Source organism: Podarcis gaigeae (genome assembly GCF_964106915.1).
Source record: "Podarcis gaigeae genome assembly, chromosome: 12".
Lineage (NCBI taxonomy): Eukaryota > Metazoa > Chordata > Lepidosauria > Squamata > Lacertidae > Podarcis > Podarcis gaigeae.
This window is the reverse complement of record NC_139688.1, coordinates 5,798,780-5,811,902: the sequence shown is the minus strand read 5'-3', so window position 1 is coordinate 5,811,902 and position 13,123 is coordinate 5,798,780. Positions and strand designations below refer to the sequence as shown.

General features: G+C 45.3%; 1 protein-coding gene across 1 annotated transcript in view; it reads left to right on the top strand.

The window, feature by feature from the left end:
* TMIE (transmembrane inner ear) overlaps window positions 1-10,074 on the top strand; it is a 29,375-nt gene extending 19,301 nt beyond the window's left edge. Inside the window, exons 3-4 of the mRNA XM_083704389.1 lie at window positions 8,507-8,656; window positions 9,521-10,074. Coding sequence (XP_083560515.1) covers window positions 8,507-8,656; window positions 9,521-9,627 — 257 coding nt within the window. The 3' untranslated portion in view covers window positions 9,628-10,074. The remainder of the gene's footprint in view (window positions 1-8,506; window positions 8,657-9,520) is intronic.
* Window positions 10,075-13,123: the final 3,049 nt, after the last annotated feature.

Genomic DNA, 13,123 nt, shown 5'->3' with positions numbered 1-13,123 from the left:
CACTCAAACAGGACCTTCACCGCCTTCACTGGTTCTGATTTGAAAGAGAGGTAGAGCTGGGTATCATTCGCATATGCAAAATAACTGAGCAAGTATTAGAAGTCACGCCAGAACTGGCCCTACTAAGATAATAGAACAAGGATGGGGAATTTATAGTCCTCCAGATGAAACTGGACTCCAACTCCCATCAACCCTGAGCTATAGCCATGCTTGCAGGGGTTAATGGGAATCGGAGTCCAAGGTCGTCTGAAAGTCCACAGATCCCCCGCCCCTGAATGTATGCAAAATTTGCACGACAGTATTGAGTATGGAAGTGAGAGCTGGACCATAAAGAAGGCTGATCGCCAATGAATGGATGCTTCTGAATTCTGGTGCTGGAGGAGACTCTTGAGAGTCCCATGGACTGCAAGAAGATCAAATCTCTCCATTCTGAAGGAAATCAGCCCTGAGTGCTCACTGGAAGGACAGATCCTGAAGCTGAGGCTCCAATACTTTGGCCACCTCATGAGAAGAGAAGACTCCCTGGAAAAGACCCTGATGTTGGGAAAGATTAAGGGCACAAGGAGAAGGGGGTGACAGAGGACGAGATGGTTGGACAGTGTTCTCAAAGCTACCAGCATGAGTTTGACCAAACTGCGGGAGGCAGTGGAAGACAGGAGTGCCTGGCATGCTCTGGTTCCAGGGGGTCACGAAGAGTCGGACACGACTAAATGACTAAACAACAACAACATTGAGCCCACAACTTACCACCTGTCCACACAGAGGAGGCGACCCCATCTTCTTAGGGCTCGAAGCTCACCGTCCCTGGGAAGAAGGGTAAATAAATGGCAGGGCTTTGTGGGTGAAAAATGGTGGCTCTTTGGCTGAACGCAGAGTTCCTTCCTCCAGAATGCATAGCCAGGATTTGCCCGGCATCAGATCTGGAGGGTTAAGAAATTCTTGAGACAGGCCTGTCTGGCCTGGGAGGTGCTGGTTTCAGTTCAGAGCAGGGAGATAAGGCGAGAAATTTCATGGCGACAGGATTGTCCTCTTATCTTCATCCCTGAAATGCTTTGAAGTTTTCCTGAAGGCGGGATCCGAGAAAGGGGCTGTTCTTTGACCATTCATGGGATGACCAAACCCTAATTCTGGTGGAGGAGATCAAAGACCTCTGAAGGCAGCAGTAGAGGTGTAGATTCACAGAAGGCCCAGCCAGGTAAAGGACCCTTTCCTGTGTTCCCCACCAAGCATTCCTATGAGGGTCTCTGAAGACCTCAGAGCCTTGTTCGTTTTGCGCTGTCCTTCAGGTAGTCTGTGCCTAAGCTTAAAGCAATAAAACCATGCGTAAAAAAAGTGGAAAACAGCTTTTTTAAGCATGCGAATGGCCGTTTAAATCAGCGATAAGCTAAGATCAGCTTGAAACGCATGCAAATAGCCTACATATCTGGGTTGGTATGCAGGGATTGTCCTAAGAACTTTGCTCAGATAGGAAGAGGCAGGTCAAACATTGTTTAAGAGTGATTCATGCTGTTTTCTGACGGATTTCAGGAAAGAAAGAATTTGATAATCCAGGGAACTTCCTGATCTCTGCAGCCTATGATGAAAAGAAGGAGTTAATAGGATCTGGATCATTTTAGAGTCAGGGTGGGCTGGCTTTAGCCTGTAGAATCGTAGAATTGTAGAGTTGGAAGGGCACCCCCAAAAATCATCTAGTCTGTCATCCACAAAGGCCGACATTGATGCTAAAATCCAGCATCGCCTGAGCTCTGTGAGTGCAGCTTTCTCCCGATTGAAGCGCAGAGTGTTTGAGGACTGGGACATTTGCAGGGAAACCAAAATGCTTGTTGACAAAGCTATTGTACTACCAACCTTACTATGTGCTTGTGAAACATGGACCACTTATAAACGCCATCTCCAACTCCTCGAAAGATTCCGTCAACGGTGTCTCCGAAAAATTTTATGCATCACTTGGGAAGACAGGCGAACTAATACCAGTGTACTGGAAGAAGCAAAGATCACCAGTATGGAAGCAAGGATTCTCCAACATCAGCTTCGTTGTGCGGATGCCTGACGATCATCTTCCAAAGCAACTACTCTATTCTCAAGTTAAAAATGGAAAGTGTAATGCTGGTGGTCAACAAAAGAGGTTTAAAGACTGTCTCAAGGCAAATCTTAAAAAAAGGTATTATAAACACCAACAATTGGGAAACACTGGCCTGCGAGCGCTCCAGTTGGAGAACAGACTTTACCAAAGGTGTCATGGGCTTTGAAGACACTCGAACTCAGGACGCAAGGGAGAAACATGCTAAGAGGAAGGCACGCTTGGCAAATCCACACCGTGATCAACTCCCGCCCGGAAACCAATGTCCCCACTGTGGAAGAACGTGTGGATCCAGAATTGGCCTCCACAGTCACTTACGGACTCACTGTTAAAACCATGTTTATGGAAGACAATCTTAGTCGGCTACGAGGGATCACCAAAGAAAGAAGAAGAATGCAAGGCAGCCCTGTTTAGGGAAGCTTTTAAAGTTTGATGCATTACTGTATTTTAATATTTTGTTGGAAGCCACCCAGAGTGGCTGAGGAAGCCCAGCCAGATGGGTGGGGTATAAATTATTATCATCATCATCATCATCATCATCATCATCATCACAGCTAAAGAAACCCTGGCATTGATGCCATCCAACCTCTGCTTATAAACCTCCAGTGAAGGCGTATTATTATTATTAACTTTGAGTATTTTCCTTGTTTTACCACTCCCTGCATGTTTAGCTTGATGGGTTTTTACATTTGTAAAGGAGCAGGGGATTCGATTCCTGGGGAGAGAAATGTGCGCTGTCACGGGCACTTTAAAATGGCAAACATTCAATTGCTCGGGCCATTAAATCCACGCTGGGATGCATGCTGGGCTCTAATTTCACCGCTGGCATCTGAAGTAGGAAGGAACAGAGCCTGTGTTTGGTGTGGAGAGGATTTGCACCGTTAAATAAGCACCACTGTTTTGGATGGTGAAAGTGACGAGAGCTTTCAAGCTTCTATCTGTTTGCCCATCTATCTATCTATATCTATCTATCTATCATCTATCTATCATCTATCTATCATCTATCTATCTATCTATCATCTATCTATCAATCATCTATCATCTATCATCTATCTATCATCTATCTATCTATCTATCATCTATCTATCTATCTATCTATCTATCTATCTATCATCTATCTATCTCTCTCTCTCTCTATCTATCTATCTATCTATCTATCTATCTATCATCTATCTATCTATCTATCTATCTATCTCTATCTATCATCTATCTATCTATCTATCTATCTATCTATCTATCTATCTATCTATCTATCTATCTATCATCATCTAACTCTATCTATCTATCTATCTATCTATCTATCTATCTATCTATCTATCTATCTATCTATCTCTATCATCTATCTATCTATCTATCTATCTATCTATCTATATCTATCTATCTATCTATATCTATCTATCATCTATCTATCTATCTATCTATCTATCTATCTATCATCTATCATCTATCATCTATCATCTATCATCTATCATCTATCTATCTATCTAATCTATCTATCATCTATCTATCTATCATCTATCTATCTATCTATCTATCATCTATCATCATCTAACTATATCTATCTATCTATCATCTATCATCATCTATCATCTATATCTATCTATCTATCTATCTATCTATCTATCTATCTATCTATCTCTATCTATCTATCTATCTATCTATCTATCTATCTATCTATCTATCTATATCTATCTATCATCTATCATCTATCTATCTATCTATATCTATCTATCTATCTATCTATCTATCTATCTATCTATCATCTATCTAATCTATCTATCTAAAACCACCCTCTTGCCTAGCAGCTAGAAAGGGAGAGGGCTTCAATGTACCGTATTTTTTGCTCTATAAGTCTCACTTTTTCCCTCCTAAAAAGTAAGGGGAAATGTGTGTGTGTGTTATGGAGCGAATGCAGGCTGCACAGCTATCCCAGAAGCCAGAACAGCAAGAGGGATTGCTGCTTTCACTGCACAGCGATCCCTCTTGCTGTTCTGGCTTCTGAGATTCAGAATATATTTTTTCTTGTTTTCCTCCTCCCCAAACTAGGTGCGTCTTGTGGTCTGGTGCATCTTATAGAGCAAAAAATACAGTAGTCTTTTCCATTTCATACGGCAGACAGACAGACAATTGCAAGGGAATTACAGTGGTACCTTGGGTTAAGAACATAATTCGTTCCGGAGGTCTGTTCTTAACCTGAAACTGTTCTTAACCTGAAGAACCACTTTAGCTAATGCAGCCTCCAGCTGCCACCGTTCACAAGAAGCACAACAGCCACCCAGGACACAAAACCCCGTCTCTGAACGGTGATTAAGCATCCAAGCTTTCTGAGAGGTTTTCAAACTACAGTGCTACTTCGGGTTAAGTACTTAATTCGTTCTGCAGGTCTGTACTTAACCTGAAACTGTTCTTAACCTGAAGCACCTGAAGCACCACTTTAGCTAATGGGGCCTCCTGCTGCCGCCACGCTGCCGGAGCCCGATTTCTGTTCTTATCCTGAAGCAAAGTTCTTAACCTGAAGCACTATTTCTGGCTTAATGGAGTATGTAACCTGAAGTGTATGTAACCTGAAGTGTATGTAACCTGAGGTACCACTGTACAGTGGTACCTTGGTTCTCAAACTTAATCCGTTCCAAAACCAAAGCGTTCCAAAACCAAGGCGTCCTTTCCCGTAGAAAGTAATGCCAAAGGGATTAATCTGTTCCAGACTTTTAAAAACAACCCCTAAAACACAATTTAACATGGATTTTACTATCTAACGTAGGGGTCAGCAAACTTTTTCAGCAGGGGGCCAGTCCACTGTCCCTCAGACCTTGTGGGAGGGCTGGACTATATTTTGAAAGGGGGGGGGAATGAACAAATTCCTATGTCCCACAAATAATCCAGAGATGCATTTTGAATAAAAGCACACATTCTACTCATGTAAAAACACCAGGCAGGCCCCACAAATAACCCAGAGATGTGTTTAAAATAAAAAGACACATTATACTCATGTAAAAACATGCTGATTCCCGGACCGTCTGCGGGCCGGATTTAGAAAGCGATTGGGTCGGATCCGGGCCGCGGGCCTTAGTTTGCCTACCCATCATCTAATGAGACCATTGATCCTTAAAATGAAAGCAATAGACAATGTATTGCAGGCACACAACCATTCCATCAGTAGCTGAACTGGGCTGCACACAGTCACAAAAACAAAAAAGAGCCGCAAAAATGAAAAATAAATAGCAAAAACAGACCTCAGTGTAACACTCAAACTTTGGAAAAAAGTTTGCAAACCGGAACACTTACTTTCGTGTTTGCAGCGTTCGGGTTCCAAGCTGTTTGAGTACCAAGGCGCTTGAGTACCACTGTATAGCATGGGAATAGATCTGCAGAAATCACCCACATAATTAATCATGGGATGACGTTTTCATTTGTTAGGACAACCGCAGCCTTCCTTAAAGGCTGATTAAATGCTTTGCTATCTTGTCTCCTCAGCTCGCAGCAAGGCTTTTTATTTTTTTTAACTTCCTCTAATTTATGGTTTCCAATTCCATCGTTGCTGAAGGATAGCAAATGCTCTATCATTTCCTTCCTGCCCGATCCGTTCCTCATTTTTCATCCTCTCCTGCCTCCTTCTTTTCACCTCCCAAGTTGAGGCTTCTCATTACCCCACACATTGGACACTGAGATCCTCCTTAATCTGCCTGGATATGTTAATCCCAGAGCTGCTTGGGTTTTCTCAGCCGTCGGCGAAAGGCACTCTGCACGTGCTCAGGGGATCTTTTCCCTCTGTTATCACGGTGTGCAATTCAGTGAAGGGAATCCTTAACATACACAGGCTCTGAAGCTTAAACAAGCTTTGCCAGAGAACTAAAAGAGTCAGTGATCGCTTCCAACACATGAAAGATCTGTGCCCATAAAGGAGGGCTTGAAATGGATTTTCAGAAGGGAGAAATAAATCATTGTCCACTAACAGAAAGCTAGAACTGAGGGTTTTAATTTCTCTGGAGATGGTTCGTGCCTCTTATCTGAGGAATGAGCCCTCATTTTCATCTTGGTTGAAAGCTCAGTTTCATCCGGTCATAAAAGAGCAGCAGAGTATATTACTGCCAGAAGCTGTTTGATATATTTAGTTTTTTTAAATATGCTTGAACGCTGTTCACTAGGGGTTGGGGAAGAGTTCTCTGCAGAATGAGCATGTCAGGGGAACCTGGACTCCTCTCCCTGAGGTGCTAGATTTCTACCTGCAAGGAGGCTTTGCAAAAAAATCCTCAAGGTGTATTTATATAAACTGCCTTAGGAGGAGGAGCTTATCTTACACGCCCTGCCTGCTTTTTAAGTGCCTTCCTCTAAAGAATATCGGTGGAAAATGCATTGTGGGACAGTTCACGGGGTCAACACATTCCAGTTGCTTAAAATGCCTCTAGATTACCTGAGTGGAAAATAGGCACAAGCCTGTCGAGAAACCTCTGGCTTTTGCATGGTTGTAAACCGTTTTGCAAAGATAGAATTCGCACACATAGCTCTGCTCCCTTTTGCCTCCGGCTCCTGAAATTCTGAATGCCTCTGAAAGAGGCTTCCCCACCCTTGATTTTAGAGTCATAGCACTGAAGACTCAGAAGAGAAGCGGTTTAGTCCTGCTGGCCACATGATCCGGAAAGCTGTCTGCGGACAAACACCAGCTCCCACGGCCTGAAAGCGGGATGAGCACTACAACCCCATAGTCACCTTTGACAGGACTTAACCATCCTTTACCTTTAAAGGACCCCTGACAGTTAAGTCCAGTCGCGAACGACTCTGGGGTTGCGGCGCTCATCTCGCTTTACTGGCCGAGGGAGCCGGCGTTTTTTCTCAGACAGTTTTTCCGGGTCATGTGGCCAGCATGACAGAGCCGCTTCTGGCGAACCAGAGCAGCGCACGGAAATGCCGTTTACCTTCCCGCGGGAGTGGTACCTATTTATCTACTTGCGTGGCGAGTTCCTCCCCCAGTGGAAATAAAGACACATGACACAATTATTTAAGGTTAATGGGCTAAATAAGGCCACACCTTTATTGGTTACAGGTGATGAGCAGTATTGGCTTAGGCATTGGTCCTAACCGACTATATCCAACTTCAGCCCGTGCACTTGAAGTCGAAGAAGGGTTAACCACCAGTAGGGGGAGTCCTGCTGATGCATATCAAGTAGGAACTCCCCTGGGGGTCACCGATAGGGGGTGTGCCTTAGGCCCTCACCTCCCCAGGCTTCGGACAGAGCCACCCCCCCCCCGGAATCCTTTACCGGACTACCCTTCAATATGTGTGGCAGGTGATGGCGCTACCTCCCCTCTTCCATCTACTGAACAATGCCAATGCCTACACGGGTGGCGCTGTGGGTAAAACCTCAGTGCCTAGGACTTGCCGATCGTACGGCCGGCGGTTCGAATCCCCGCAGCGGGGTGAGCTCCCGTCTTTCGGTCCCAGCTCCTGTCCACCTAGCAGTTCAAAAGTACCCCTAAGTGCAAGTAGATAAATAGGTACCGCTTTTTAGCGGGAAGGTAAACGGCGTTTCCGTGTGCTGTGCTGGTGCTGGCTCACCAGAGCAGCTTCGTCACGCTGGCCACATGACGCTTCGTCACGCTGGCCCCCGGCCTCTTAAGTGAGATGGGCGCACAACCCTAGAGTCTGACACGACTGGCCCGTATGGGCAGGGGTACCTTTACCTTTAAGCGCCAATACCAAGGAAGTTGTGACGATTTGCTACGAGGCAGGTGAAAACCAAACAGCTGGTGCCAATTTGCCAAGTGGAAAAATTCCTACCAAGCCCCTCAATGGCGACCAACCAAGGTTGATAGCAAGGTCAAGGAACAACAACCTTAAAGGGCGGGAGGGTGGGAAACCGGAGCAGCTGGAAGCGGCAAAAGAGGGAGATCCCTGGCTGCGCTTGCATTTAAAATCGGGCAGGCCACGTCCCCAAAGCCAGCCGATTGACTGGCCAGGGGGTGGCACAGCCGGGGATTCCCCCAATCGTGTGGGGGCTGGGCTTCAGCCGCCATGCGCGTGTTGGGGCCATGATGCTCGCAATCCCAACTCCTCTGCACGGTGGAAGTGGATTTGCACTGTGTGCTTTCGAACTGCTGGGTTGGCAGGAGCTGGGACTGAGCAATGGGAGCTCACCCCGTTGCAGGGATTCGAACGGCCAACCTTCTGATTGGCAAGCCCAAGAGGCTCAGTGGTTTAGACTACAGTGCCACCCGCGTCCCGAGGGGTCCTTTCCCTTTACCTTTTCGAGAAGATGAGTTTGGCAGGTGAATCCCTTGCCCAGACTCTCTGTTGAGCTCTCCAAGAAGAGCCTAGATAGTCATCTTTTGAGTATGACCTACAGTCTTCCTCCCCTCATCAGCTGCTGTGTCGTTTTAACCCCTTGCAGCCCTTGCTAAACTCCCCCTTGTCTTTCTCGCTGCCTGCAGTCATCACTCTGTGCTGCATCTTCAAATGCCGTATTCCTCGGACCAAGAAGGAGATTGAGGCTCGCTATGCCAAACGCCAGGCTGCCAAGACCTACGCAGACAAGCTGGACACGGTGCCTCCGCTCAATGAGCTCACCGAGATCCCAGGAGGTAGGTTTTATTATTATTATTATTATTATTTGGTTTTTCAGATTAAAATTTTACAGTCATCTATCAAACATAAAGATAAGATTCCAAGGAATCTCGTGGACTTCCCTCCTCCCCTTTGTGGTTCCCAATGTTAACCCTTTCCTCCTGCATCTTTAATCCAAATCTTTTACCTCTCCATTGGGTTCAAAATTCACCACTAAACTACATGTGTTATTCCTACACTTTGTAGAGATGGCGTTTATGTGTGTGATTTGGTGGGACATGTCAGCGACACTTCCGTGCCTTTCCTTTCATAATTCAAACACTGTTGTGCGCAAGGTGTGTTGTGTGTGTGTGTGTTCACCTGCTACATTCCATCCCCTTATTGGTTTGTTTTTGTTCTTGTTTTTGTCATGCATTTTGTGTGTTTTTTTATCTTATTTTTTTGCATTGTGAACCGTATCGCTATCTGTGGCTGGAGAGCAGTACAGTGGTACCTCGGGTTAAGTACTTAATTCTTTCCAGAGGTCCGTTCTTAACCTGAAACTGTTCTTAACCTGAAGCACCACTTCAGCTAATGGCGCCTCCTGCTGCTGCCGCCGTGTGATTTCTGTTCTCATCCTGAAGCAAAGTTCATAACCCGAGGTACTATTTCTGGGTTAGCGGAGTCTGTAACCTGAAGTGTATGTAACCTGAAGCGTCTGTAACCCGAGGTACCACTGTATGCAAATAATGGTGATGATGATAATAATAATAATATTTCAAGTCTAAGCATGCTGCTAGACCTCAAAGGTTTTCCTTCATTTCCCTTCCCTTTGCTGTTTCACTGTTCTCTCTTTCTCTCATTCTCTCTTATATCCTTTTCTGATTCTCTGCCCCTTTCAGGCTCCACTGAAAACCTCCCAACTCTCTCTGGGCAAGTGGACTCCCTTCCTCTAAATTCTCTGCCAGTGGTGAAAGAGGAAGACGAAATAGCACTGCCGATCCACTAGGGGGCACCCTCTGCCTATGACTTCCCTTTGGCTTGTTTTCGTAGAGACTTTTGAGATTCTGCTGCCTCCCTCTGCTTTCGACCTCCTCCTTCCAGATCTTCCTTCTCTGATTCTGCCGTTTTTCTCTTACCGCTTTCTCTCTCGCTCGCTACATAAAGAGGATATTCCAGCCACAGAAGCAGGCAAAGCATAACACTCAATTTATTCAGCAATCCTGTAGCTCTATTGAACTCAATGGTGCTCCCTTCAGATTGCAGTCAATTTAATTTGCTTTAAAACAAAAAACCTGCCAAGCTTCAACAAAAGGTCTCCAGCCGTCTGGAACACTAGCATTAGCTTTTAACCAGAAATTCACCTTGCGAAAGGAAAGCGTTCCCATTCAAATGGCTTGCATGAAGTAGGAACCTCGCCAAAGAAAAGAAGAAGACGTACCTAGCCTCTGCTGGAATTAAGATCGTCGGAAGAAATATCGACAACCTCAGATATGCAGATAACACAACCTTGATGGCAGAAAGTGAGGAGGAATTTAATAACCTTTTATTGAGGGTGAAAGAGGAGAGTGCAAAATATGGTCTGAAGCTCAACATCAAAAAAACGAAGATCATGGCCACTGGGCCCATCACCTCCTGGCAAATAGAAGGAGAAGAAATGGAGGCAGTGAGAGATTTTACTTTCTTGGGCTCCATGATCACTGCAGATGGTGACAGCAGTCACGAAATTAAAAGACACCTGCTTCTTGGGAGAAAAGCAAATGACAAACCTAGACAGCATCTTAAAAAGCAGAGACATCACCTTGCCAACAAAGGCCCTTATAGTTAGAGCTATGGTTTAACCAGTAGTGATGTATGGAAGTGAGAGCTGGACCATAAAGAAGGCTGATTGCTAAAGAATGGATGCTTTTGAATTCTGGTGCTGGAGGAGACTCTTGAGATACCTATCAGATTGCCATCAATTTTGATTTTAATTAATTTAATTAATTTTTATAATGTTTTTATAATGTTGCACTATTTTAGTGTTGTTAGCCGCCCTTAGCCCGGCTTCGTCTGGGGAGGGTGGGATATAAATAAAAATTTATTATTATTATTATTATTATTATTATTATTATTATTATTATTATTTCCATAAATTACTATCTATCTATCTATCTATCTATCTATCTATCTATCTATCTATCATCTATCTATCTATCTATCATCTATCTATCTATTTATCTATCATCTATCTATCCATCTATCTATCTATCATCTCTATCATTATCTATCTCTATCATCAGCCTACCTACCTACCTACCTACCTACCTATCATCTATCTCTATCATCTACGTATCTACCTACCTACCTATCTATCAACTATCAACTATCTATCTATCTATCTATCTATCTATCTATCTATCTATCATCATCTGTCTATCTATCATCTCTACCTACCTACCTACCTACCTACCTACCTACTTCTATCATTATCTATCTCTATTATCTACCTACCTACCAACCAACGTACCTACTTATCTATCATCTATCTACCTATCTATCTATCTATCATCTATCATCTATCTATCATCTATCTATCTATCTATCTATCTATCTATCTATCTATCTATGTATCTTAATTTGCTCATTTAATTACAGTATCTAGTTTAAATAAATATAAACTCTTATGAAACTGCAGGTTATTACAATAATCATGCCAATGTTTTTATCTGTTTACAATTGATCTGTAAATATTCAATAAATCATTTATTCAACACAAGAAACAGTGACAATTTGTTGCTGACAAAGGACAGCTGGACATATAAAGGGCCCCATTACCTTCAGTAGCTTAAAGGTAAAGGGTAAAGGGACCCCTGACCATTAGGTCCAGTCGTGGCTGACTCTGGGGTTGCGGCGCTCATCTCGCTTTACTGGCCGAGGGAGCCGGCGTACAGCTTCCGGGTCATGTGGCCAGCAGGACTAAGCCACTTCTGGCGAACCAGAGTAGTGCACGGAAACGCCGTTTACCTTCCCGCCGAAGCGGTACCTATTTATCTACAGTGGTGCCTCGCAAGACGAATGCCTCGCAAGACGGAAAACTCACTAGACGAAAGAGTTTTCCGTTTTGGAGGTGCTTCGCAAAACGAATTTCCTATGGGCTTGCTTCGCAAGACGAGAATGTCTTGCGAGTTCCTGCGTTTTTTTCCCCCTTCCCCCCCTTTTTCTAAGCCGCTAAGCCGCTTATCCGATAAGCCGCTAAAAGCCGCTAAAAGCCGCTAAACTGCTAATAGCGCTAATCCGCTAAGCCGTCAATGGGCTTGCTTTGCAAGACGAAAAAACCGCTAGACGAAGAGACTTGCAGAACGGATTCTTTTCATCTTGCTAGGCACCGCTTGCACTTTGAGGTGCTTTTGAACTGCTAGGTTGGCAGGAGCAGGGACCGAGCAATGGGAGCTCACCCCGTCGCGGGGATTCGAACCGCCGACCTTCCGATCGGCAAGTCCTAGGCTCTGTGGTTTAACCCACAGCCCCACCCATGCCCCAATTTTACAATATGGAGAAATTAATATGGGTAGAGAATTCAGAGAGAGGAGCTGAAGGAAGTCTTAGGGGGAAGGGTTTGCTGGGGAGGTGGGAAAAGGGGGGGGAATAATGAAGATGATATGTTTTGATAATTTGTTATGTTGAAATTGTTAATAAAAAAAATTAAAAAAACAAATTTAGGATTTAGGTGGGGGGTTGTTTGTTTTTTGTGTAAGAGTTTTCATCTTTGTTCTCTCTCTCTCTCTCTTTCTTTCTCTCTCTCTCTCTCTGGTCCTTCCTTGAAAGCTGCGACCCCCGGGGAAAAGAAAGAGGAAGAGGAGGAGGTGCCCACAGTCTCTGGAAAGGTTGATGCTAAGAAGAAGAAGAAGGACGAGAAGAAGTCAAAGAAGAAGGAAGGAGAGGAGGGGGAGGAGTCCCAGAAGGAAGAGAAAGGGGGGAAAGAGGGGAAGAAGAAGGGGGGAAACAAGAAAGACGGGGAGAAGGAAGACGAGAAAAAGAAAGGGGAAGAGGAGGGTGGGGGCAAGGACAAGCCCAAGGCGGGTGGTGCCAAGGGAGGGGGGAAAGGGGCTGGGAACCCCAAGGGAGCTGGGGCCAAGGGAGGTGGGGGCCCCAGAGCTGGTGGTGCTGCCAAGGGAGGGGGGCAAGGGCCTGGGACCCCCAAAGCTGGTGGTGCCAAGGGAGGTAGGCAAGGACCTGGGACCCCCAAAGCTGGCGGTGCCAAGGGAGGGGTGCAAGGGCCTGGGACCCCCAAAGCTGGCGGTGCCAAGGGAGGGGGGCAAGGGTCTGGGACCCCCAAAGCTGGTGGTGCCAAGGGAGGGGGGCAAGGCAGCGGGACCCCCAAGCCTCCAGCCAAAAAGCCCCCACCGAAGAAGTGAGTGGGGGGGATGCGGGAAGGATTTCCCCACCACCACCCAAAGGCAGGGTCTTCAAACGCCATTTTCGTCTTCCACACATAGCTATGCAAGCCTCATGCCTTCGCTTGA